The sequence below is a fragment of the Berghia stephanieae genome, chromosome 2, assembly GCF_034508935.2.
Source record: "Berghia stephanieae isolate SIO BIC M18660-M18661 chromosome 2, UCSD_Bste_1.3, whole genome shotgun sequence".
NCBI classification, from domain to species: Eukaryota; Metazoa; Mollusca; class Gastropoda; order Nudibranchia; family Aeolidiidae; genus Berghia; species Berghia stephanieae.
Genome location: NC_088361.1, coordinates 48,714,678 through 48,739,677, shown reverse-complemented (window position 1 = coordinate 48,739,677; position 25,000 = coordinate 48,714,678). Strand labels below are relative to the sequence as shown.

The window sequence follows — 25,000 nt, the reverse complement described above, 5'->3', positions numbered from 1 at the left end:
CTGAACAGGCTGATTTGGGATTGACAAATCCTTTTGCAGTTGCTGCAGGCTGTAACAGGAGTATAATTATTGTGATACAGAGCCTGCACTGAAAAATTGATTTGACCAAAGCTGCTCTCCCATTGGTTGAAAAATTTTAACGGCCCAAATTGCCAGAACAATGTCAAAGAAATATTAGTGCAATATTGCCCAAATTATCACGTTGAAAGTTATTTTATATATAAAATCAACTTTAAGAAAACTTCATCCATTTGAGGCTGAAATCAGGACTACTATATAATTACTTTTTTTAAAGACACGTCTTCACTTCTTGCTCAACTTAGTGTATAAAAACAATGAGATTTACAACAACAGCAAAAAATATTAAGTTGAATTAAAGTAGTTTCATACTTTCAATCTATGTAGTGTCCCATCATTTAAAGAATCACTGTTGCTTTGTAGAATTCCATATGGTGTTTCCAGTTTCACTGCCCCATTCTCAAGGGAAATGTAAAGATGAAATCTCTGTGGGGGGAAAAGTAAAAATGAAATTTAAAAATTTACCGCAGTTTATCCGAAAAAGAAAAAAAAGAAAAAAGAAAAGGAATTATCTGGGAATTTTAGATTTTTCAAAACTAATAATTGCTTCTCAGGACAATGTCTCCACATACCAGCTTTTTTTCAAATGTCAGTTTTTCTCTGTCTCTGTCAACAAACTTACTAGATCATTAATTGTGGACAATAAAGATTTACATGGCTGTTAACTTTATGGTTTCCACATTTTCATTGGATCAGGGAAACAAAAAGAAAGTAAAAAATGTCTTAGCCATCCACCCTTCTTCATGATCAACTTTCTCTGTTATAATTTTTAGGCTCGATCACATATAATACTCTTTTGATCAAACTAAAACCAGTATTTATATCATGGGAATTTTAGGAGGGATTGTCAAGTACCAGGAGAAGGCAAACATTCCAACACAGTGGGTCTCCAGGTGGCGGATAGGGGGATGCCCTGTAATAGGGTAGCTGCGAAACAGCCCCAGACCAAAGATGGGAGGCCCTTTGGCATGGCCGAGTACCCATCAGCCACCCATGCAAGGGTTACAGCCCCACTGGGTAGGTAGTGGTTGACCAAAGGCTAAGGAAGCAGATTCTAACAGAACAGCAGGACAAAAACGAAGTCGCTCGGCCGAAAGGCTCAAATAGCCCGGACATGCATAACTGCCGAACCCGCAAACTGGAGCGACACGCAGACACCCCAAAAATCATGATGTCAATCCAGTATAAGTCCATTCTCACAAAACAATGTACTGAATCATAAGATAAGATAAGATAAGATGAACTTTATTTATCCATTTCTGGAAATTTACATTGGGTATTGCCATAGACTAATGGATTTCTGAAAATAATTAAGCAAATAAATAATAAGAAGGAAATTCAATGGCATGGACGTAAACTAACAAAAACCTTAACAAACAAAAAAGCAAACAAAAACAAACAAAAGAAATCTCTAATTAAACAGCTGTGTCAAATTTATAGATCTTGGGATGAAACAAAGATTCAGTTAATAATATAAGGAAAGACTAGCTATATAACTTCAGCAGACCATATTTGATCTTAGTTCCACTGTGAAGCACTATTAGAAAAATATTTTACCCATCTGGCTATAACAGCAGTCAAGATGGATGCCGTTGACTGTGTTGTTTGAAAGCTGATAGACAAGGACTCAATGTTTTCTTCTGGTGACAGTGAATAATGAACGAACCCATCTCCGTCAAAACTCCATGTCAAATTTCTGCCTTGAGAAACGCTGTGAAAAAAGGGGAAAAAGAGAAGTCATCGAAATAACATTTATTTATTTATTTGCATGTAAAATAATATTCTAAGTAATGTCTTACAGAATACGTTGAAGTGGGAACTTTTTTTTTATAAGCCCCAAAAAGTGAGCTTTTTTTAGCACAATAAAATCTAAATGAAAAAACTCTTATCTTAACTTGAATTTCCTTCTTCTAAGAGCAACTTACAGGCATCATCATGTCTTCTACACGCTCAGAAATGCTATTGGCTTGAGATCCTCTTGTGAAGTGTTTCAAGCACAGCTAGCAAATAATATGCCATATAAAAACTCACTTTAAAACTAAAACAAGCAAACAAACAAAGAAACAAAAAACAAAAAACAAAAAAAACAAAAAACACAGACCTTAGGTGGTTGCCCCAATTGGACCAAGATGGTAGAGATGTAACTTTAAAGACAAAGGTTTACATTCCTAGAATAGCCTTAATTATTGCTGATTGGGAAAAAAGGTGACAAGGTTTTAGGTGGAGACTATTGTACAAGTCAAAGTAGAACATCAGATGGGTTAAGACAAGCATATCTTTCTCCCCCCCCCCCCCCCCCCCTTATTTCCAATATAATTGAATATATGTACCATAATTATAGACTTGTTACAAAGACCAAGCCAATGAACTCCACAGTATGTTAAGATAGGCTTGCTTACTACGGCAAAGTAAAAGTCCTTCAGAGCCATTAGGCCCATGGAGATTTGGATAGGATGCTAGTCTATCACAAAGTACTTTCCACTAGATCTAACAGACCCAGCTACCCAATCACTGCTGGATGGACAGGGGAGTCAGACAATTTTTTTGGACTTCACTCAGGATCAATCTCGGTCCCTTTGCGTGCAAAGATAGTACTCTACCAACTGAGCAACTGGGGCTCCCACTACAACAACAAATTTGTAAAATGATGATTTCCAACTACAAAATGGACTAAAATTATCGAAGTTAATAAAATATGCTGTAAAAAAAAATAAGAAAGAAAATTTTGGTGCAAGAGTGCATCCATTTTGGATTTTAGGTCAATAGTGAATTATACTCGAAGCAAGTTGTTGATTTATAGGGCTGGCTATGGTGACTCCCAACATGTTTTTTTTTCCCTGAAAATCAAGACTTTTTGAAGTTTCAAGTAAACAGGTCTGGTAAAAATAAACCTCACACCCTTGCCAATGCAACCCAACCTCCTATCCGTATAATGAAAATAATAAAATAAAAATACCCACCAGTGATCTGTGCACAGTGCTGGTTGTTGTCCATCGATTGAAGCCTGGAATGGAGACAAGGACTGGCCATCCAAAACAAGTTCTCCCACACATCCCTGCCAAGGCTCGCCACCAATCTGTGGAAAAAAACCCCGGAAATTTTATGTTGTGCAATAGCCACAGAAATGTACTCAAAAGCGCTTTACAACAGCAACATATAAAATGTAGGACGAGATATGATGCCTGCAAGTTGTTATTACAATCTTGTACAATGAATGGAAAACAGATAAATATGGTATTGAAAAAAAATTACAGACCACACTCAACATCATTTGATTTTCTTATTAGATGATACATCGTACTGCTTGATCATCGACACAAAGAGAAGACGTGACATGGCAATTAAAATATCAGACTGCCTAAAAATCAACTCTAAAAAAAATTTTTTTACAGGTCTCTTAGTACATTGAAGACAAAATTCTGAAAAAAGTGTGTATGAAACAGTGCCAGACAAACTTACATACTTAACTCTTTCAGCGCCATTGGCAACACTGTGCGGCCAGAGCAGAGTCTGTTCTACAGGCCAATGGCAGCACAGTGCGGCCAGTCTTAAACAAAAACAATAATGTAATCCAATCCTACTTTCTACAAAAGTGCTATAAATTGAACCAATGGTATCATTTCTTTCATTGGAACACTCAATTGGCCCTAGAGGGTTATATTAATTGAGAATTTCCACTGAATTTGAATGTCGCTTTGTCTTAGCATGTCATTCTTATGCTGCCTCAATTTGCTGTCAGCCATTTTGTAACGGAAATGCAAATATAGCGCTGAAAGAGTAAATCCTCACTGAACACAGATAAGGCATCTACCGATGCCTTCCATTTCGGTTTGCCAGCTGCACGGACACCGATATTATTCCAGGTCAGGAGTGCAAGACAAGCAGAATGAAAAAAAAAATAAAAGAATAAAATTTGTTCCAAAAAAATCAGCCCGCCTCAACTGACCAGTCATGGCAGACTGACTTTTTTTTGGTATTTTTCTTTCTGCTTTTTGGGGCACTATTTCACGCACAACATTTCAGGTATTATCTTATACCATTGCCTGCTCCGAAATGTCTCATTCGTGCGGCTATGTGGTCTTGTGGTATGACACTCGATTTTGGATCAGAAGGTCCTGGGTTCTAGTCTCGCTCAGCGCATCGTTGAGTCCTTGGAAAAGGCTCTTTACTCACATTCTCTCACTGTACTCAGGTGTAAAATGAGTACCTGGCCGTTAACAGAGTTGTCTCTGTCTGAAAAATTGTAATATCGCCTAACAGGTGTCATGTCTCTTTCTACATGTTACGTGTTGCTGTTGGCCAGGGACCCCTTTCTGTAAAGCGCTTTGAGCATGTTTAGTGAATATTGCGTTATATAAAAGCTCAATTATTTTTTTTTCATTCCCATTTAAGTTTTGTTACCTCCTCATCATCCGGTATGCCCCCAATAAAAGACTTGATAAACGAGGATCGTTGCAGCACTGATATATCCCCGACTTCAGTACTCTCTCGTTGTATTTCTCCATCTTGTCCCTTTGCACTCAGACTCAATGAATGTCCAGACCTGAGGGGAATGAGATGTGAAAATAAATTGATAAATTCCATGGTAATAGTAACCAACAGAAAACCTTACAAATATTTAAAATTTAGTAATTGATCGGGGTTATGTAAAGTTATAATGATTAGAATCCTTATATTTTGAGTTTTCACCCTTTAAGAATGCAAAGTACCGTATGTCCTCAATAAAAAAACACACAAACACAAGCAGAAAAAGAAGAAATTTTAAAAATAAATCAACCCAAGTCTTTTATTTTGGGCTATAAATATATTTTTCAGCATCTATATTATACTGGTTTGAGTTAATAAGGCATAACTCGACTCATGTGTGAATGAGTACCTGTTTGTAGAGTGTGACGGATGTTGAAGAAATGATGCCTAATAGACGACTGGTATTGTAAGAAATGGAAATATGGCTCATATGGCCCGCTGGGAGGGGGGAGAGGGGAACAGAAACATTGGGAAGCAAATTGAAAATGGTAAATCCACGGAAATGCTCTATATAAGTGCTCATATTTGCTTTTTATGTTAAAAGATTGGTGGGTACAATAAATCTAAATCAAACCACAAGGAAACAAAATAACCAATAAAAAAAAGCACATGAAAAGTGTTGAAAATGAGATTTTCCTTCTTTACCTCATAATGAAACTGTTGCTGCTTAACAACACCACAATTACAATCACATAATCTCATTCGTCTGTATTGTTTCATTTATCCTGTTTTGTTGATGAAGGGGAAACCCAAAACGTCCACAGTATATGTCTTCATCTAATAAATTGAAGCTTACACAATTCAATATTTATCGTTATTTTTCTTTCTTTACCTCATGATTTCGACGGTGTACCAGCTGTCTTGTGTCAATTCATCGCCAAGTGTTACAGACTCCAGCTCATCATTGTCGTCATCATACACAGTGGCGGTTAATTCCCCTCCATCCAATGTCAATGCATAGGAAGCCTGAAAATATAAATTACCCCCCAAAAATATAATTACAATTTCAAATCCTTTATCACAAGTAAATGACATCAGTTAGATTATGGATCACTTATCACCTGGTGCAGAAGGAGCGGAAAACATTACATCATTCTTTTTTTATTTTCTCTATCATTTAGCACAATATCCACTAAATGTGCTCAACGTGGCTTTACAAAGGGTCCCTGTCCAACAGCAACATAAAGTAACATAAAGACCGAGACATGACGCTTGTTAGGTGATAACACATCATTCAAAATATCATTTCTTTACTTATGTCGGATAAGTGTCGTTCTGCTTTTAATTTTTTTCACTAATATGTGTATTAATTGTGAGCTTAGCCTCCATCATTGAAAGTTGATGTTGGTGTTGGTGTTGTGCATGTTGTAGCAATCGGTCTCCAGTGAGGGATTCCAGAAAGAGCTTCATGACGAAAGAAAGGATCAACCCTGATCATGCAACTGTATACAGACATACCACATGGAGGGAGAGGGACAATCATAAAAATGAAGCCGTTTATGATCCAAGAGAGAAACTGCCATATGGAACTGAACTTCCCAGGAATGAATGGGTAACACTGAACTGAGCACGGGCAAAACTCGGGAGAACAGCTGGAAGCATGTAAAAGGGGAGGCTGGCTGAGACTAGCTTGTGTACATAACCGCGAAGCCTAAAAAGTACGATAAACACAACAATCTACTTTCACTTTCATTGATGAGAGCAAATGCTCGAAACAATATTGTAGAAGTTGATCTTACTTACTTACTTACTTATAATTAAGATCAACTTCTTGTTCTGTGAAGGCATCACAGAACAAGAAGTTGATCTTAATTATACCTGAAAGATGAATATATATATAAAAATAAATAAATTTCAGTGTGGTTTATAAATAATGGATAAAGTCAACCTTGCATAAAGTTTACCATTCTTTATGGTCCAACAGTGTTGGCCTTATAAGGATTCCACTGTACTATATCACTTAATGTACCTAAGAGTGCAAATCTTATTTTTATGTTTACTGTTGACACTTAATAAATATTTTGAACTTTAAACTTTTGAACTTTGACTTTATTTTAACATTTAATTTATCATAATATGAGTGGGTGATAAAAACAAAAGTATGAAATAGCCCTCATGATTAATTATCTCTTGAACATCCTTTAAGGCACCATGACAAGTTCTATCTATACAAACATCACCTCTATAAATGTTTTATCTATAACTCACCGACTGGTTGCCTTGCACATAGAAAACTGTACCATCCATGGATTTGGGTTTGATACAAATACTCATGGTGGTGACGAGGCTTTTTGATATAACGTCTTGGCTTGGAGGTGGGACGGACACGGGTATTGGGCTGTCACTTGTCTTTGACATTGATAGCTGATTGGCAATGAAAACAATAAGAACTATAATGATGATGATGGTGATTATATTGTGCACTCGGAACCCTCTGTTTATTCATGGGTGGATGCGAGATATAAACGTTTATCATTATTATTAGTAGTATTATACTATATTGTGCAGTGATGATGATAACAATAATAATAATAATAATATTAATGATTATTATAATAATAATAATAATAATAATAATAATAATAATAATAATAATAATAATAATAATAATAATGATGATGATGATGATGATGATGATGATGATGATGATGATGATGATGATGATGATAATAATAATAATAATAATGATAATAATAATAATAATAATAATAATAATAATAATAATAATAATAATAATAATAATAATAATAATAATAATAATAATAATAATAATGGTTAACGCATTTTATTTTAAGGGACAAAAAAGAAAATGGAAGAACAAGTGGTAAAAATCCATATAGATAATGTACACACACGTGCTGATGCCAAAAAAAGAGGTTTTAAAATTAAAATTAAAATGACCAGGCAGGTGGAAATTCAGTTTTAGTCAGTTAAAGAAATTCTATTCATTCTCATCTTCAAAACATATAAACTTAAAATCTATTATTAACATCTAAATCAATCCTATCGACGTGCACATATTTTCAAGTAGAATATTTAATTTTACGTTGGTTAAAGAGTATTCCCAGTACAACAATGAGCCCATAACAATTTGGGATATCAGATCTGTAAGTAAGTACATGACGGCTTCAACAGCATACCATTTTGAGGCAACAGGCTGAAGGGGAAACTATATACAACAGTGATAAGACCAGCAATGTAATATGGACTAGAGACAGCAGCTACTCGTACAACAAAGAAACAAGATAAAGAAGTTGAGGTGGCAGAAATGAGGATGTTGAGATGGTCACTTGGCAGGACAAGAAAAGATAAAGTGAGAAATGAACGAATACGAAGGCATAGCTGCCAACTTTTCAAAATGCAAAAACGTATTATTATACGCGGTGCAGCGCAGACACCCAATTCATGTCTTAAAATGGCATATTTATTAATGTACTTAAGTACTGGAATGGTCAGAACTGTAATACTAAGAGAAGCTTACCTTTATCATCATACTGGGTAGGCATAAGTGATGGGGAGGTGGTGACAGAAGCAGATTACTGAGGCTTGGGCTTAACAGCCTCCTTTGTGGCGAAAATTTTCTCCCAAGATAATTTTTATCAGATTTTCTTCTTTATTTTTCTTTGTTTTCTGGATTTATTTTCTTTTTCTGGATTGGCCAAATCGTACTAAGTACGATTTTATCGTACTGGTTGGCAGCTATGCGAAGGCTGACTGAAGTGAAGAATGTATCAATAAAGATGAGAGAAGATAGAATGAAATGGTTTAGACATGTAAAGAGATGAGAGAGGGAGTACGTCGGAAGGAAAGTATTGGACTTACAAATAGCGGGAAAGAGGAAAAAGGGACGCCCAAAGACTAGATGGTGGGATAAGGTAAAGGATGATGTGAAAGAACTGGGCCTAGAGGAAGATGATGCGCTGAACCGAGATGCATGGAGATGTGGCATTCATTATGGCAACCCTGCAAAATGCAGGATAAGCTGAAAGAAGAAGAAGAAAAAGAAGAAGACCATGTATAAATTTTTTAAAAGAATCAACATACTTGAAGAGAGCTCAGCATATTTCTGGCTTTCTCAACTTTTTTCATCAAGACAGAAATGTTATCTTGTATTTTGTTCATCTTGCCACAGCTCTTTGTGTACACGTTGAGGGCCAAACTCTGGAGATTCTTGATGTCGTCTCTGTTTGACTCGATATCTTTGCCTGAAAGTTGTACAAACATTTTAGTTTTTAAAAAGTTTAAATTAGATGTTTATTTTAGGCCATTGGCCAATAGTCAGAACAAATTATTCTAACAGAGTGAAACAATGATATTTCATATCCTATATGCACACATACACACACACACACACACACACACACACACACACATTCAGTAGGGGCAAGTTGTATATTGAGCAATAATTAGTACTCCGTGAAATCTTGATTAAAGTCCCAGATTTATAAGTTTTTACCAAGATGTGCGTCATTTTAATCGATCGATATTTGAAGAATGAGTTTTCTGGGCAAATTGTTAATACCTGCCTTTCCAGAGTACAGCAGTCAACTGGTTAATTGTATGTCTTCATCATTTTTAAAAAACTGACATTCACTGTCGCAATTACCGGCTACACAGAGTTACGACTTGTAAGTTTGAAAAAAAAAAAAAATTGAGATTTTATATAGTGCAATATCCACTAAACGTGCTCAAAGTGCTTTACAAGGGGTCCCTGTCCAACAGAATCATTTAACATTTAGGACAAGACATGACGCCTGTAAGGCTATATTATAATTTTTTCGGACAGAGGCAACACTGTTAACAGCCAGGTACTCATTTTACACCTGATACGGTGAGAGAATGTGAGTAAAGAGCCGTTTCCAAGGACTCAACTATGCGCCAAACGAGGCTCGAATCCCAGGACCTTCCGATCCACTAGACCACATAGCCACACAATTGAAGTTGAAAAAAAAATGTGAAACAGAATCTAAATATTCAACATTGATTACCTTTCCTGAAAAGATCCCAGGTACTCGATTCCGTAGTCCCATTTTCTAATCCTTTGGTCGGTTTAACAACTTCTGTTGGTTTTGTGGTTTCAACAAGTATAGTAGATTTTGTAGTGGTTTCAACGAGTATAGTAGATTTTGTAGTGGTTTTCTCTTTAGTCCTTTTCAGTGCTTCAATTGCCTGAGCCTTGATGCCGTCAAAATCTACTTCATTCACACGGTCCAACTTCTCGGAAATCTGAAATTTGAATTAAATACTAAATTGAGAAATTGTCAGATAATACATTTATGCAGGAACTGTGTGACTATTGTAGTGATCTTGTAGTTGAATGAATGCACATGTGTGACACCAAAAAAACTATTGTAAAGCACCTCTGAGCACTATTTGTGGATACTGGCGCTATATCAAATAATAATTATAATAACTATAATAATAATATTAATCTAATTTAACAATAATTTCCTAATTGTTGTGAACACTATTCACTATTCATGGACACGGTCTTCTTATTAGTGCTATACATTTATGTAAAATACTCACAACACCCATCAACCAGATTAAACATGCCAACACGTTTATAGATTTATTGATATAACTTAATGACAACTAATAACTAACAGGCTGTCTAAAAATAATAAAAAGAACTGTGACATCAATTTCATTCCTTCTATTGGATAGCATGTGTCAATGCCGAATGTGTGAGTGACTGGTGAGTGACGATAGTGTGTAGTTGGTTGTTGGTGAGACTAGTTAGAATGGTCATCTCTGTCTGTATAAAAAATTGTAATATTGCCTAACAAGCATCACGTCTCGTTGTTGTACATGTTAAATGTTGCTGTTGCCTTGTAAAGTGCTTTGAGCACGTTTAATGGATATTGCGTTATATTTTTAAAAACTTGAGCTGTTATATCATGCAATATCCCACTAATCATGCTCAAAGCACTTTACAAAAGGTCCCTAGCCAACAGCAACACTTAACAAGAAGGACAAGACAGGACACCTGCTAGGTGATATAACCATTTTTTAAAGAACAAAGACAACCCTATTAACACGGCCAGGTCCTCATTTTACACCTGAGTGCATTGAGAGAATGTGAGTAAAGAGCTTTTTACAGGGACTAAACTTTGCATCAATCAATGCAGGACTTGAACCCTGGAACATCCAGCCCGCAGGTGAGTGACAACTAGACCACATAGCTGCACAATATAAATGCTCACTATTTAAAAAATACTCAAATTTAAGAACTGTGATAAATCCCAGTTTTATGGCTCAGAAAGAGCAACTGCTATTGAATGTTACAACTACTCACCTTTTCCAGCCTCGATTTCACTTCCTCCCTGTTTGATTTCAGTAAAACCAAATTGGATTGCACATCTTTCTTCATGCTCAAATCTTTTCCCAGCTTGGAGATTTGAAGTCGATTCTTCAAACCTTGAGAAAAAAAATACATTATATATATACATAGTTTCTTTAAACATAATCTTAAGTTACGATAAGATCATATTTTTTATAGACTCACATCTTTGAAAATCTATAAAAATGTAGATATACCCATTAATAAGTCACTTTTTATCTGCCCCCCCCCCCCCCTCTCTCTCTCTCTCACTATCTCTCTCTTTCTTTCTCTCACTATCTCTCTCTCTCTCTCTCTCTCTCTCTCTCTCCCTCTCTCTCTCTCTCACTCACGGTTGTAAGCCATGTAGACGCTGGGGGCAGTAGTGCTCAAGCACCAATGAATACATTACCATTGACCTATTTATTACATTATAACTTCTTATACAAAGAGATAAGAGTTCAAAGCAATCTTCAATGAGAATTTTTAAAATGTGCAGTGCATTGCTATACGTTGTATATATGATACACTTAATCCCCTGATGACAAAAACAAAAAAAAAATAAATACTAGATCATTTATATAGCTCATATCCACTAAACGTGCTCAAAGAGCTTTACAATGGGTCTTGAGCCAACAGCAACACTTAAACATGAAGGACGAGACATGACGCCTGTTAGGCAACTGACATTTTTTTCAACAAAGACAACCCTGTTGATGGGCAGGTATTCATTATACACGAGATTACAGGGAGAGAATATGAATAATCAGCCTTTTCCAAAGACTCAACTATGTGCTGCTCAGAGCAGGACTCGAACCCTGGACCTTCTGATCCAAAGGCGATTGTCATATCAGAAGACCACATAGCTGCATGTTATCTTCAAATACAACCTTCCATAAAAATAATACACTAGATCATCAAAGTGATAACACGTCGATGTTGAATAATCTAAGATAACGCACAATCTCAAAGTTTTGTATTTACCTTTCGTTGCTTTTGTCAGAACATGGTGTGCAATCTCATGAAGGTTTTCACTTTTACTGAGTAACTGCGAAGTGTATTCGCTCAATCGGTCACCGAATGATAGAATAGGATTGGAATTCACGCTTGACTCTGGTTTTCCTTTCTCATTCTCGTCAAATGTGAAGTCCCCTTCATCCGGTCCATTGCTACTAAAATCAGCATCCTCTTCATCCTCTTCCACACATTCATAATCTTCATCGTCCGTGTCACCGGATCCCGAGCCTTCGATAAGAGTTTCGCTGCATTTTTTGGTCAGGACTATCTTGGGCTGGCTGTCAACGTAGACTCTTAGGTCGTCCAAAGTCATGAACATGTCCTGGGGAAGACAGATCGGTTTGGTGTATATGGAGTCTCTTTTTAAATACTTGAATTATATAAAGTTTCAATCAAAATGAGGAGTAACAATGATGATGATGATGATGATGATGGTGATGGTGATGATGATGGTATGGTGATGGTTACGATGATGGTGATGATTATGATGATGATGGTGAAGATGATGATGGTGATGATGATGATGGTGATGATGATGAAGAAGATGATGATGATGATGATGATAATAATAATAATAATAATAATAATAATAATAATAAAATAATAATAATAATAATAATAATAATAATAATAATAATAAAATAATAATAATAATAATAATAATAATAATAATAATAATAATAATAATAATAATAATAATAATAATATAATAATAATAATGATAATATCAATAATATCAATAATAATAATAATAATATAATAATAATAATAATAATAATAATAATAATAATAATAATAATAATAATAATAATAATAATAATAATAATAATAATAATAATAATAATAATAATAATAATAATAATAATAATAATAAAAATAATAATAATAACAACAACAACAAAAATAATATGTCACTTGAAACACTTCATTCTCATTCTTTTGACACGCTCAAATTATGAGGGTATCCACTATACTTCACTCTGACTATCTACCTCACTTGTAAATAATATTTTACTGTTCGTATTCAATTTGCTTTTCGCAAAAGTGAAGACAAAAAATATAATAATGAACAAAAAAAAACAATACGAAAAAATATTTCAACTAATAGTAAGAGACGAAGCCAACAAATAGGATAAAGAAACAATTTTCTAAAGATGTGGGAAAAAATTACTTTGACTTACACTAAGAAAAGTATGCAAAATGATAAAATTATTACTTCAAAAAGATAAAATTTGAATACATAATCAATTTGGATACCTTAAAATTGCTACGCAGTCTGACAAGGACTGGAGTGAGTTGACTCATTGGAACTTTCTTGCCCCGCCTTTGAATAGCTGCTTTGCCAAGCAGGATGGGTCGCTCTAGAGTCCTGGAACAAACCAAATACAAGCATGAAAACTTTAACTATAATAATATTTATTCTCAGCATCATAATCTGTTTTTCTTGGGGGGTGGGGGGGGGGGGGGATTTAGTTTTAGCTTTCTTCCTCTATCTCTCTTCTTACAGCATGCTGCTTTAAGTGGGACCTACATGCTTTTTTGATCATGTGAAAGAAATAAAATAGGAAGCACACCTAGGTTCAATGACTACATTAATAGAGGAGTCTATGACAATAACATCTATTTTCCCTATAACATCTACCACAATAATAGAGGAGTCTATGACAATAACATCTATTTTCCCTATAACATCTACCACAATAATAGAGGAGTCTACGACAATAAGATCTACCTTCCCTATAACATCTACCACAATAATAGAGGCATCTACGACAATAAGATCTATCTTCCCTATAACATCTACCACAATAATGGAAGGGTCCAAAATATTTGTCTTACCTCAATAACAAGATAATTCTCTTACAACAATAACATTAACTGTGGCAGTAGGACAGCACAGTAATAATAGTTCATCATTGTACCATTGCATTTGATGAGAACTGTTCACTTATAAAGAGCTTGAGCTTTTATATAGAGCAAGTATCCACTAAATGTGCTAAAATCTCATTACAAAGGGTCCCAAGTTAACAAAAAACACTAAACATACAGTGTGAGACATACAATGTATAACATGCTTTTACAGTAACTTATTTAAACAGAGACAATGCTGGTATCAGCCTGGTACTCATTTCTACACCTGAGTACAGTGAGAGATTGTGAGTGAAGAGCTTTTTCCATGGACTCAACATTGCGCTATTTTCAGTAGAACTTGAAACAGGAATCTACAAGTCAGAGGACAAAAGTCAAACTACAAGACCACAGATCCACAATATAAAGTATCCTTCACAGCCCTAGGCCCATGGACCTGGAGTTTATTCCAGTTTCTTTAGTGTGAAAATGGACAATAGCAATTGCTTGCTACCCTTTGGTTAGGATACTTTCTGTCAGATTTAACAGTCACTGCTAAGTGGACATGGGGAGGGGGGGGGGGGATGTCAGAAAATATCATGAATTCACCGGGATTGACCTCTGTCCCTTTGCATGTGAAGCAAGTGCTCTACCATCTGAGCTAATGGGACCCCCAAATTCAGTAGGACTTATAGTTATTGATATACAACAGAACAAAACAAAAACAAACAAAAATTTGTTTTAACCCCACAGGAGCGTGAGGCCAAGGACATTAATCCATGACAACAACGATCACATAAAAAAAACTTGATCTTTTATATAGCGAAATATCCACTAAACATGCTCAAAGTGGTCCCTGACCAACAGCAACACTTAGCATGTATGGAGGACCTGACATGATGCCTGTTAGGTGATATTACATCTTTCTTCTTTTTTTTTTGGACAGAGACAATGCTGTTAACAACCATGTACTCATATTACACCTGTGTAAGGTGAGAAAATGTGAGTAAAGAGCCTTTTCCAAGGACTCAACTATGCGCTGAGTGAGACTCGAACCTGTCATATAATTCCTATACCTGAAAAATGTAAGCATTCACGATAATAATTAGATATACCAAATTAGTGTATGGAAGATGTTATTGTTATTGTCCCGTACGAAAGCGAAACTAGGATCCGTTCCCGATTCCCAAAATAGACAGCCTATGTAAAAGTCAAAGAATAAAGTATCATTGTGAAATCGAACTACATCTCGTTCAAATTTGTTAATCATGTAAAATAAAGAACATGACATGGTGTCAGGCAAGTTTATAAGTACATTTACACTGTTATTTATTGATATTGCGTAGGAAAATCGCTGAAAATCGAATCTCGATCTGAACAGAAAATCAAGTCTCAGTCAGTACAGAAACTCAAGGTTATCGTAACAGTCAGGTCAGAAAATCAAGTTCAATCATTCGAAGCACAATGGATGCACTTAAACCGCCATCCATGGATTTTGAAAGCGGCAATATCGCAGAAAACTGGCGATCTTGGAGCCAACATATGAAACTCCTTCTAACGGGTCCGTTAGCCGAAAAGAAAGATGAGCAAAAATCGAGCTACTTTCTACTTTACATTGGACAAGCAGGACGTGATATTTATAATACCTGGTCATTGGCAACAGACACTCCAGTACAGACGCTGTTTGACAAATTCAGTGAATACTGCCAACCTAAAAAGAACACAATCATGGCCAGATATCATTTCAACTCCCGCCTCCAAAAAGAGAATGAGACAATAGACCAGTTTGTCACCGAATTACGACTGATCGCAAAGGAATGTGATTATGGCGAAATAAAAAACTCCCTCATCCGAGATAGAATCATATTCGGGACGAAAAATGACAAAATACGTGAACGGTTGCTCCAAGATGAGGACATTCAACTGGACAAAGCGTTAGACATAGCACGATCAATTGAGGCAACAGGTCATCAGTTATCTAGCATTCAAAACGCGCCGCAAGTCAATCATGTTGATATAAATACCTTCAGATAAGACTCAGGACACCGTCCTGTCGGACACCGAAAAGGTACCAAAGCACCCACTCACCAAACCAAACCAAACTTCTCTCACTGCCTCAACTGTGGTGGCACGGCTCACCATCCGACGAAATGCCCTGCTCGAAACAAAACATGCAACTACTGCAAAAAACCGAACAATTTTGCCAAAGTCTGCAGGAAGCTAAAATACAACCAAACAAAATCAAAATCCGTACACGAAGTTCGTGAGCAGTCCGATTCTGGTGAAGAAGTAATGTTCGATTGCATCGAATTCCAGACAATAGACTCAACTAAAAAGAAGAGGGATGAAGCATTCGCATATATACAAATCGACTTGCCACAATACAAGACAACAAAAACTACATTCAAAGTCAAGGTAGACACAGGCGCTCAAGGAAATGCACTGCCCTTGAGACTTTTCAAACAAATGTTCCCCGACGACATCGACAAAGATGGGAAACCAACCTCACTCACTCCATCTCACAAAATATTGACTGGCTATGGTGGCCATAAGATCAGACAGTTTGGAACATGCCAAATTGAATGTCAGTACAACAAAATAAAGCATTCAGTAACATTCTATGTCACAGAAGATGAAGGAGCAGCAATAATGGGGTTACCATCAGCAGAGAAATTGAATCTTGTTACTCTAAACTGACTCCAAAGAAAATCTGATCCAGAACTTTCCAGAAACTTTCGATGGTATTGGCAAATTCGAGGGGAAATATAAGATACACGTCGATCCAAATGTCCCTCCGGTGATACATGCTCAAAGAAAAGTACCCATCACGCTAAAAGACAAAATAAAGAAGGAATTGGATGAAATGTGCGAAAATGAAATAATTACCAAAGTACGTGAAGGTGAACCAACAAAATGGGTCAACAGTCTTGTATACCGGGAGAAAAGCAACGGCATGTTGAAATTATGCCTGGACCCAAAGGACCTCAATAAAGCGATAAGAAGAGAACATTATGTCACCCCAACACTCGAAGAGATCCTACCGAAACTGTCCAGGGCAAAATATTTCTCGATTCTCGACGCAAAATGCGGATATTGGAATATTGAACTCGAAGAAGAATCCAGCTACCTCACCACCTTTAACACTCCTTTTGGCAGATATCGTTTCTTACTATGTCTTTTCGGTTTAAAGATGAGTCAGGATATCTTCCAAATGAAAATCGACCAGACGTTCGAAGGCTGCCCCGGAGTCGTCGGAATTTCAGATGACATTGTTGTTTGCGGGAGGACAGAAACAGAACATGATGACAACCTGAAGGGAATGATAAACAAATGCCAAGAAACCGGTCTCAAATTGAACCCCGAAAAATGCAAAATCAAACAGAAAGAGATTAAATTTTACGGAATAATATGCACCGAAGACGGGGTAAAACCAGATCCAGACAAGGTGTCAGCACTGCAAAACATGGCACCTCCGACAAACACTCAGGAGCTGCAATCATTCCTTGGACTCACAACATACATGAGTACCTTCATCAAAGGAGCTAGTGACCTCACCGCACCCCTCAGGGATCTTATAAAAAAGGGGCACAACTTTGATTGGAATGCCAGCCACGATGACGCTTTCAGGAAAATCAAAGAAGCAATCTCAAATCACACAACACTGGCATATTTCGACAGTAAAAAGCCGATAACATTACAGGTCGACAGCTCACTGAAGGGACTGGGTGCCACACTCCTACAAGATGGCCAGCCAGTCGCCTTCGCCAGCAAAGCATTAACAGACGAAGAGACAAGGTACGCGAACATAGAGAGAGAGCTACTCGCAGTTGTCTACGGGTGTGAACGGTTTCACACGTACGTATATGGACAACAATTTACTGTTGAAACTGACCATAAGCCACTCACAAAGATCCAATTAAAGCACCTGAAAGCAGCACCCCTTAGACTACAACGCATGCTGTTAAGGATACAGCCATATGATCTTAACCTCATCTACATCCCCGGGAAAGACATGCAAATTGCAGATGCTTTATCCAGGCTGTCACCAGAGAAAAATGATCAAATTAAAGACATGGATGTAAAAATCCACGAAGTAATGCCTCAATTCAGCAAAAACATCTTGCAGAGAATCCGGGAGGAGACAGCCAAGGACCATGAGCTGAATGCGCTCAAGGAGATCGTCTTCACGGGATGGCCTGAGAAAATACATGAGACCTCCGTTCTCACGAAACCTTACTGGAATTACCGCGACGAGATCGGTCTGGAAGAGGGGATCCTCATGAAAAATCGCAGAGTAATCATACCCACATCAATGAAAAAAGAGATACTCCAGAAACTGCATGAACCACATCTCGGAATTGAGAAGACAAAACTGCGCGCCCGGGACTCAGTCTACTGGAGAAACATCAACCGAGATATCGAAGAGATCACCAAGGCATGCAACACCTGCCAATCCCTCCAACCAGCCCAACAAAAAGAACCCCTGGTACAGACTGAAATACCCCCAGGGCCATGGCACACCATAGGAACAGACTTATTCTACCTGAAAGGGGAAGAATACTTACTGGTGTCTGACTACTTCTCCAAATTTCCCTTTGTTAGGAAAATACCCAGAGGCCAAAGCACGAGCCAAAAGGTGGCAACTCTCACAAAGCAGATAATTAGCGAACATGGAATACCAGCCGTCATCCGATCAGACAATGGCCCTCACTTCATCGGCAACGCATACAAAGACCTAATCAACAGCTACAACATCCGACACGAAACAAGCTCCCCACACTACCCACAAAGTAATGGGTTCATCGAGAGTCAAGTAAAGATTGTAAAAAGAACTTTACTGAAAGCTATGGAATCAAACTCAGACCCATATCTGTCAATGATTGCACTACGCAATACCCCTATCGATAATAACACCCCATCGCCCGCATAAACTCTACTCAATCGAACCCTGAGTGATGGTCTTCCACGACGACCAACAAAACCAAACAACTTCAATTCCACAACCAAAGCACTGGAACAAAGGCAACAACAACAAGCTCACTACTACAATAGAGCTGCACGCCCATTAACAGCTCTCGACAACGAACAACCGATTGTTTACCAAGACCAATCCACAAAGAGATGGATACCGGGGAAGATAGTACACAAACATAAACACCCCAGATCATACATTGTCCAATCAAACACTGGACAAAATATTCGTCGAAACAGAAACCAGCTTAGAGACGTTCCATTCTTCAACAAGCCAAAAACGAACGGTAACAATATGCCTCTCAACGACCCACAAGGCAAACTACATGAGAAACCTCCAAATGCGATGGTCGAGCCCCCATGCTCACCTTCGCGAGAACAGCCAGTGCACGAACGCACGCCTGTTCGTGGAGACAACGTGTCTCCACAGGAACACCCCATTAAACCACATCCATACACTACTAGAAGTGGACGTACTGTTATAAAACCTTCAAAATACACATCATAGGCATGGCCATTGTTAAGGAAAATGAAATAAAATCGACGTCCACACCCAATTTGCAAAAAAAACAAAAAAAAAAACACACTAGGTCCATTAGACACTAGTTAAAGCTGCTAGAGCTATGCATATGTGCAGTAGCTGTACATATTTCATAGATAGTGGTTAGTTAGACAACAAACACAAACCTTTTCGAATGGATTACCTACCGGTTACCAGAAACATTTTTGATTACCGGACTACCAACCAGAAACAATATATGGATTATATACCTAATTTACTGTCGAGAATAATTAAATAGAATAGAGATAAGTCATTAATCTTGTTAGCCATACTAAGTCAAATAATTATATTTTTTTTTTCATTATCGAGAATGAAAATATGGATCAGTATGTGTGCACAGTTATAACTGTATGTTGTTGTTAAGAGCAGCTTAGGTTAAAGCCTACTTTGAGTTATAGTAAATGTAAATCTTTATCTTAAAGAAGAGGGATGTCATATAATTCCTATACCTGAAAAATGTAAGCATTCACGATAATAATTAGATATACCAAATTAGTGTATGGAAGATGTTATTGTTATTGTCCCGTACGAAAGCGAAACTAGGATCCGTTCCCCGATTCCCAAAATAGACAGCCTCTGTAAAAGTCAAAGAATAAAGTATCATTGTGAAATCGAACTACATCTCGTTCAAATTTGTTAATCATGTAAAATAAAGAACATGACAGAACCCAGCACCTTCCGATCCGAAAACAAGTGTCATACCTACCACTAGACCACATAGCCGCACCTACACACAATAAATCTCTGTCCTAACCTTCTTATCAACACAGCAGTATGATTCAATTCCATGCTATGTCTTCGGCACTGTGATGTCATCTGCTTCAGTTTCTGGAACTCTCTCGGATCAATGTCTCGTTTCACTCTCTTCCCATTCCTTCTGTTTTGGCTTCTGTGAAGTCTGCGTGCATTTCTATTTTTCTCTGTTTCATATTTTCGATAAAGGCCATCGATTTCCTGTTAGAAATGAAAGTAAAACATAAATAACAACACATATATTATTACAAAATTAAAAAAACAAAAAACAGTATAATAAATAAATACATGGATTAATTTAAAAATAAATATATAAATATATAATCATAAATAATCAAATAAATAAATGAATAAATAAATAAATAAATGTAATAAATAAATAAAAAATAAATAAATGTAATAAATAAACAAATAAATAAATTAAAAATCAATCAATTTAACAGTGACAGCATCATTCATTGAAGATCTACCTAAAATTTAAACATGACTTTGGGAAGTATTGGAGGTACTGATCGCTCAGTCAGTAGAGCACTTGTTTCACGTGGATGAAGTTGAGGTTTTATTCTGACTCCCCTGTCCACCTGGCAGTGATTGGGGTCTATTAGATATTGTGGAAAGTACTTTGAGATAGACTAGTATCCTATCAAAAGGGTAGCAAGCAATTGGTATTATCCGTTTCACTCTATGGAAACCTGGATAAACTTGGGCACCATGGACGTAATGGCTCTGGGGGATAACTTTTTTATGGTTAAATCGTAGAGAAAATGGAATAGTTGGATTTATAGTGGCTCAACAAAACAATAATTTACAACGACATATAAGTAAACACAATGACTAACGCATAGACATTTGAAAGATCTGATTGATCTCTCATCAAAAAGCTGAAGATAAAGGTTAATCTATCATCAAAAAGCTGAGATAAAGATTAATCTCTCATCAAAAAGCTGATGATAAAGATTAATCTCTCATCAAAAAGCTGATGATTAAGATTAATCTCTCATGAAAAAGCTGAGGATAAAGATTAATCTCTCATCATAAAGCTGAGGATAAAGATTAATCTTTAATCAAAAAGCTGGGAATAAAGATTAATCTCTCATCATAAAGCTGAGGATAAATATTAATCTTTAATCAAAAAGCTGAGAACAGCTTTACCAAAGGGATACTAATCTGCTAGAAACTGTGGACTAAAAAGTATTAAATAAAAATGGTTATAACAGCTTAAAAAAAAAACAAATAGTAAACACAGAAAGTTTCGAGCTCAAAACCTTTCTTCAGACAACAACTAACAACAACAAAAAAACAAAAAAACAAAACAATGAGACATAAATACATCAATGTATGTATGTTTTCATTGGTTTTTGTTGTTGTTGTTGTTGTTGGCTGAAGACGGGTTCTGATCCCAAAACGTTCCATGTTTGGTATTTTGTTCTTTTTTCTAAGCTGTTATATTCATTATTTTGCTTATTAGGATAGCTTACCATGAGCTTGGTTTGTCCATTCTGGACTGCTTCTCTCGATTCAAAGATGGCCTTCTTGGCTACGTCCATCTCTTTTTTGGCGTGGTCCAGGTAAAGCTGAATTTTAAAAATAATCAATAGGATTAAAAACATTCTACATCATTTTTCGAGTCAATAAAAAAAAATTGAGCTTTAATATAGCACCTGAGTATGCTGAGGGAATGTGAGTAAAGAGCCTTTTCCAAGGACTCAACAATGCGGCGAGCGAGGCTCGAATCCAGGACCTTCCGATCCAAAAGCGAGTGTCATACCACTAGACCACATAGCAGCACAATAGATATCAGTTCATTTATTTAAAGTGGTTATTTGAATTAAAGGCAAGTTTATGATGAAAATGAAACCTACCCCTTCACTATGTGATCCTTAGGATTCTCCTTTGCTATCTTTGTGCGCTATGTGGTCTGGTGTTATGACACTCGCTTTCGGATCAGAAGGTCCTGAGGTTCGAGCCTCACTCAGTGCATAGATGAAATAGACGTCATGTCTCGTTCTACACGTTAAGTGTTGCTGTTGGTTAGGGACCCCTTGTAAAGCGCTTTGTGCATGTTTAGTGGATATTGAGCTATATAAAAGCTCAAGCTCAAAGAAAATAAAGCAACATTCTATCATAATTTAGCCCAAACTTCTAAAAAGCTTTGTACAAATGAAATATTTTCACATATTACTATTGAGCGGCTTTGTGGTCTTGTGATATGACACTCGGCTTTTGACCTGAAAATCCCTGGTTCTATTCTCACTGTGCTGGTGCAAAGATGAGTCCTTTCTTCAGACAACAACAACAACAGTGACAGCATCATTCGTTGAAGATCTACCTAAAATTTAAACATGACTTTGGGAAGTATTGGAGGTACTGATCGCTCAGTCAGTAGAGCACTTGTTTCACGTGGATGAAGTTGAGGTTTTATTCTGACTCCCCTGTCCACCTGGCGGTGATTGGGGTCTATTAGATATTGTGGAAAGTACTTTGCGATAGACTAGTATCCTATCAAAAGGGTAGCAAGCAATTGGTATTGTCCGTTTCACTCTATGGAAACCTGGATAAACTTGGGCACCATGGACGTAATGGCTCTGGGGGATAACTTTTTTATGATTAAATCGTAGAGAAAATGGAATAGTTGGATTTATAGTGGCTCAACAAAACAATAATTTACAACGACATATAAGTAAACACAATGACTAACGCATGGACATTTGAAAGATCTGATTGATCTCTCATCAAAAAGCTGAAGATAAAGGTTAATCTCTCATCAAAAAGCTGACGATAAAGATTAATCTCTCATCAAAAAGCTGATGATAAAGATTAATCTCTCATCATAAAGCTGAGGATAAAGATTAATCTTTAGCTTTGGGCTCTTTACTAAAATTCTCTCGCCATACTCAAGTGAAAAATGAGTATCTTGCTGGTAATAGCATTGTCTCTGTAAAACAAAAAAAAAAACAAAAAAAATTGTAATATTACCTTATAGGCGTCATATCTCGTCCAACATGTTTGCTGTTGCTGTTGGCTTGAGACTATTTATAAAGCACTTAGGACAGATATTTCATTCCATATGAATTCTCACGATGAGTTTTATCAGCCCCCCCCCCCCTCTCTCTCTCTCTCTCTCTCTCTCTCTCTCTCTCTCTCTCTCTCTCTCTCCTTCTCTCTCACCCCCCCCTCACACACACACACACACCTTCTATACAACTATTTAAAGCTAGTTGTGTAAATGACAAACCATAGTGTAGGACCGAGAAAAAGAAAAAGAAATAAAGAGCTCCGGTGTCTGTTGATCTTTACCTTGTCTCTCTGAAGTGGCCGAAGATTGTGTGAACATGCCAGTTCCTCGTTGACGTTTTCTATGGTTGCTCTCATGTTGCTGAAGATGTTGAGTAGGATTTCGTGGTCGTATCTGTCTTTAAAATGCTCTTTCACCTGTTGAAATCGTGCTATGCCTTGACTGTGTTTCCTGGGTGAGATGCAAAAACCTCATGTATAAAAAGTTTCTAAAAAGGTGTGTAATTTGTACACAGGCTAAAATTTTGGAATGATAAATAAAAAAATAAATACATATTATATAATCAGAAGCAAAATGAGTACCTGACTGTTAACAGCATTGTACCTTTCGGGGGAAAAAAATGGAATATCACCTAATGGGTAGCGCGACTCTGGTATGGTCTTTGCTTCATAACCGAAAGGTACCGAATTTGATCACCTGCCGTTGCGCTGTGTGGCCTTGAGCAAGTCACCTCGCCTTGGCTCAAATTGTGGCACTGCACTGCGGCTGATGCCTGGGTTATTCCAGCCTTCCCTTGGAATAAACCCTAGAAACAAATTTCCCATATGGAATGAATAAAGCGACTTTTATCTATTTTATTATCTATTTATTAATAATGTGCTTCATGTCTGGTTCTAGGTACATGTCAAATGTTGTTGCTGACAAGGGGCCATTGTAAATCACTTTGAGCATGTTTGCGCTATATAAAAGCTCAAGCTTAAAAAAGAAAATTTGCATTTTCCCATCTGAGTCCTTACATCTTCAGCATCTTGAAGTGTCTCCCATCCGTCTCTAGTTGACGTTTTTCCATCTGAGCCCTGAGAAAAGTCTGTCTGAAATCCCTGTCCCTGACCTTCAACTCTGCCTCTCGTATCGTCTTCGGCTCCATTGCTGGCTCGTCTCCTGTCAGACCTTTGGCCTGGGCAGCTCTGCGCTTATGGGCTTTCATAAATATACTCCGGGCTGTGTTGGACGCAGAGATGACAGCATCTACATATGAAAAAAAAATAAACAACAAAAAATAATTATTATTACTTTAACAGTGACTGGAAGTAACAAGACTCTACCAGAGACTTCCTCAGAAGAAGCTTATACGACAGCAAGAGGGAAATAAAGTTAAAGTGCTACAAAGCCTTTGTTAGACCTACACTAGAATATAGTAGCTCTCTCTGGGCCCCTCACCACAAATGGGAAATTCAAAAAATCGAACATATACAATACAGAGCAGTAAAATGTATAAATCAAAGCAGCAAAGATTTTTTAAAAACATGAAACTGATTTAAATCTCGAACCGCTACAACAGAGAAGAAAGAAGAAAAAGAAGAAGAAGAAGAAGAAGAAGAAGAAGAAGAAGAAGAAGAAGAAGAAGAAGAAGAAAAGAAGAAGAAGAAGAAGAAGAAGAAGAAGAAGAAGAAGGAGAAGAAGGAGAGACACGGGACAACCAATCAGTTAACTGCCGTATTCTAGAAAAACGCATATCTAAAGTTTTGGCCAGAAAACTCGTCCTTCAAATATCGATCGATTTAAATGACCCTCATCTTGGCAAAAACTCTCAAATATGGGACCTCAATCATGCCTGGTCTTAAATTTTAATTGTTGCTGTTGGCTGGGGACCCCTTGAGAACATTTGAAGTACATTCAGTGGACA

General features: G+C 36.9%; 1 protein-coding gene across 2 annotated transcripts in view; it reads right to left on the bottom strand.

The window, feature by feature from the left end:
* LOC144965064 (uncharacterized) overlaps window positions 1-25,000 on the bottom strand; it is a 70,004-nt gene that overhangs the window by 7,295 nt on the left and 37,709 nt on the right. For both annotated transcript variants that reach the window (XM_078899958.1, XM_078899959.1), the window contains exons 5-19: window positions 24,111-24,342; window positions 23,376-23,544; window positions 21,557-21,652; window positions 20,080-20,279; window positions 13,202-13,313; window positions 11,912-12,266; window positions 10,904-11,025; window positions 9,594-9,831; window positions 8,650-8,810; window positions 6,814-6,969; window positions 5,438-5,571; window positions 4,480-4,621; window positions 3,039-3,154; window positions 1,636-1,789; window positions 391-504 (exon numbers count right to left, since the gene is read on the bottom strand). In XM_078899958.1, the coding sequence (XP_078756084.1) occupies window positions 391-504; window positions 1,636-1,789; window positions 3,039-3,154; window positions 4,480-4,621; window positions 5,438-5,571; window positions 6,814-6,969; window positions 8,650-8,810; window positions 9,594-9,831; window positions 10,904-11,025; window positions 11,912-12,266; window positions 13,202-13,313; window positions 20,080-20,279; window positions 21,557-21,652; window positions 23,376-23,544; window positions 24,111-24,342 (2,501 nt within the window). The remainder of the gene's footprint in view (window positions 1-390; window positions 505-1,635; window positions 1,790-3,038; window positions 3,155-4,479; window positions 4,622-5,437; window positions 5,572-6,813; window positions 6,970-8,649; window positions 8,811-9,593; window positions 9,832-10,903; window positions 11,026-11,911; window positions 12,267-13,201; window positions 13,314-20,079; window positions 20,280-21,556; window positions 21,653-23,375; window positions 23,545-24,110; window positions 24,343-25,000) is intronic.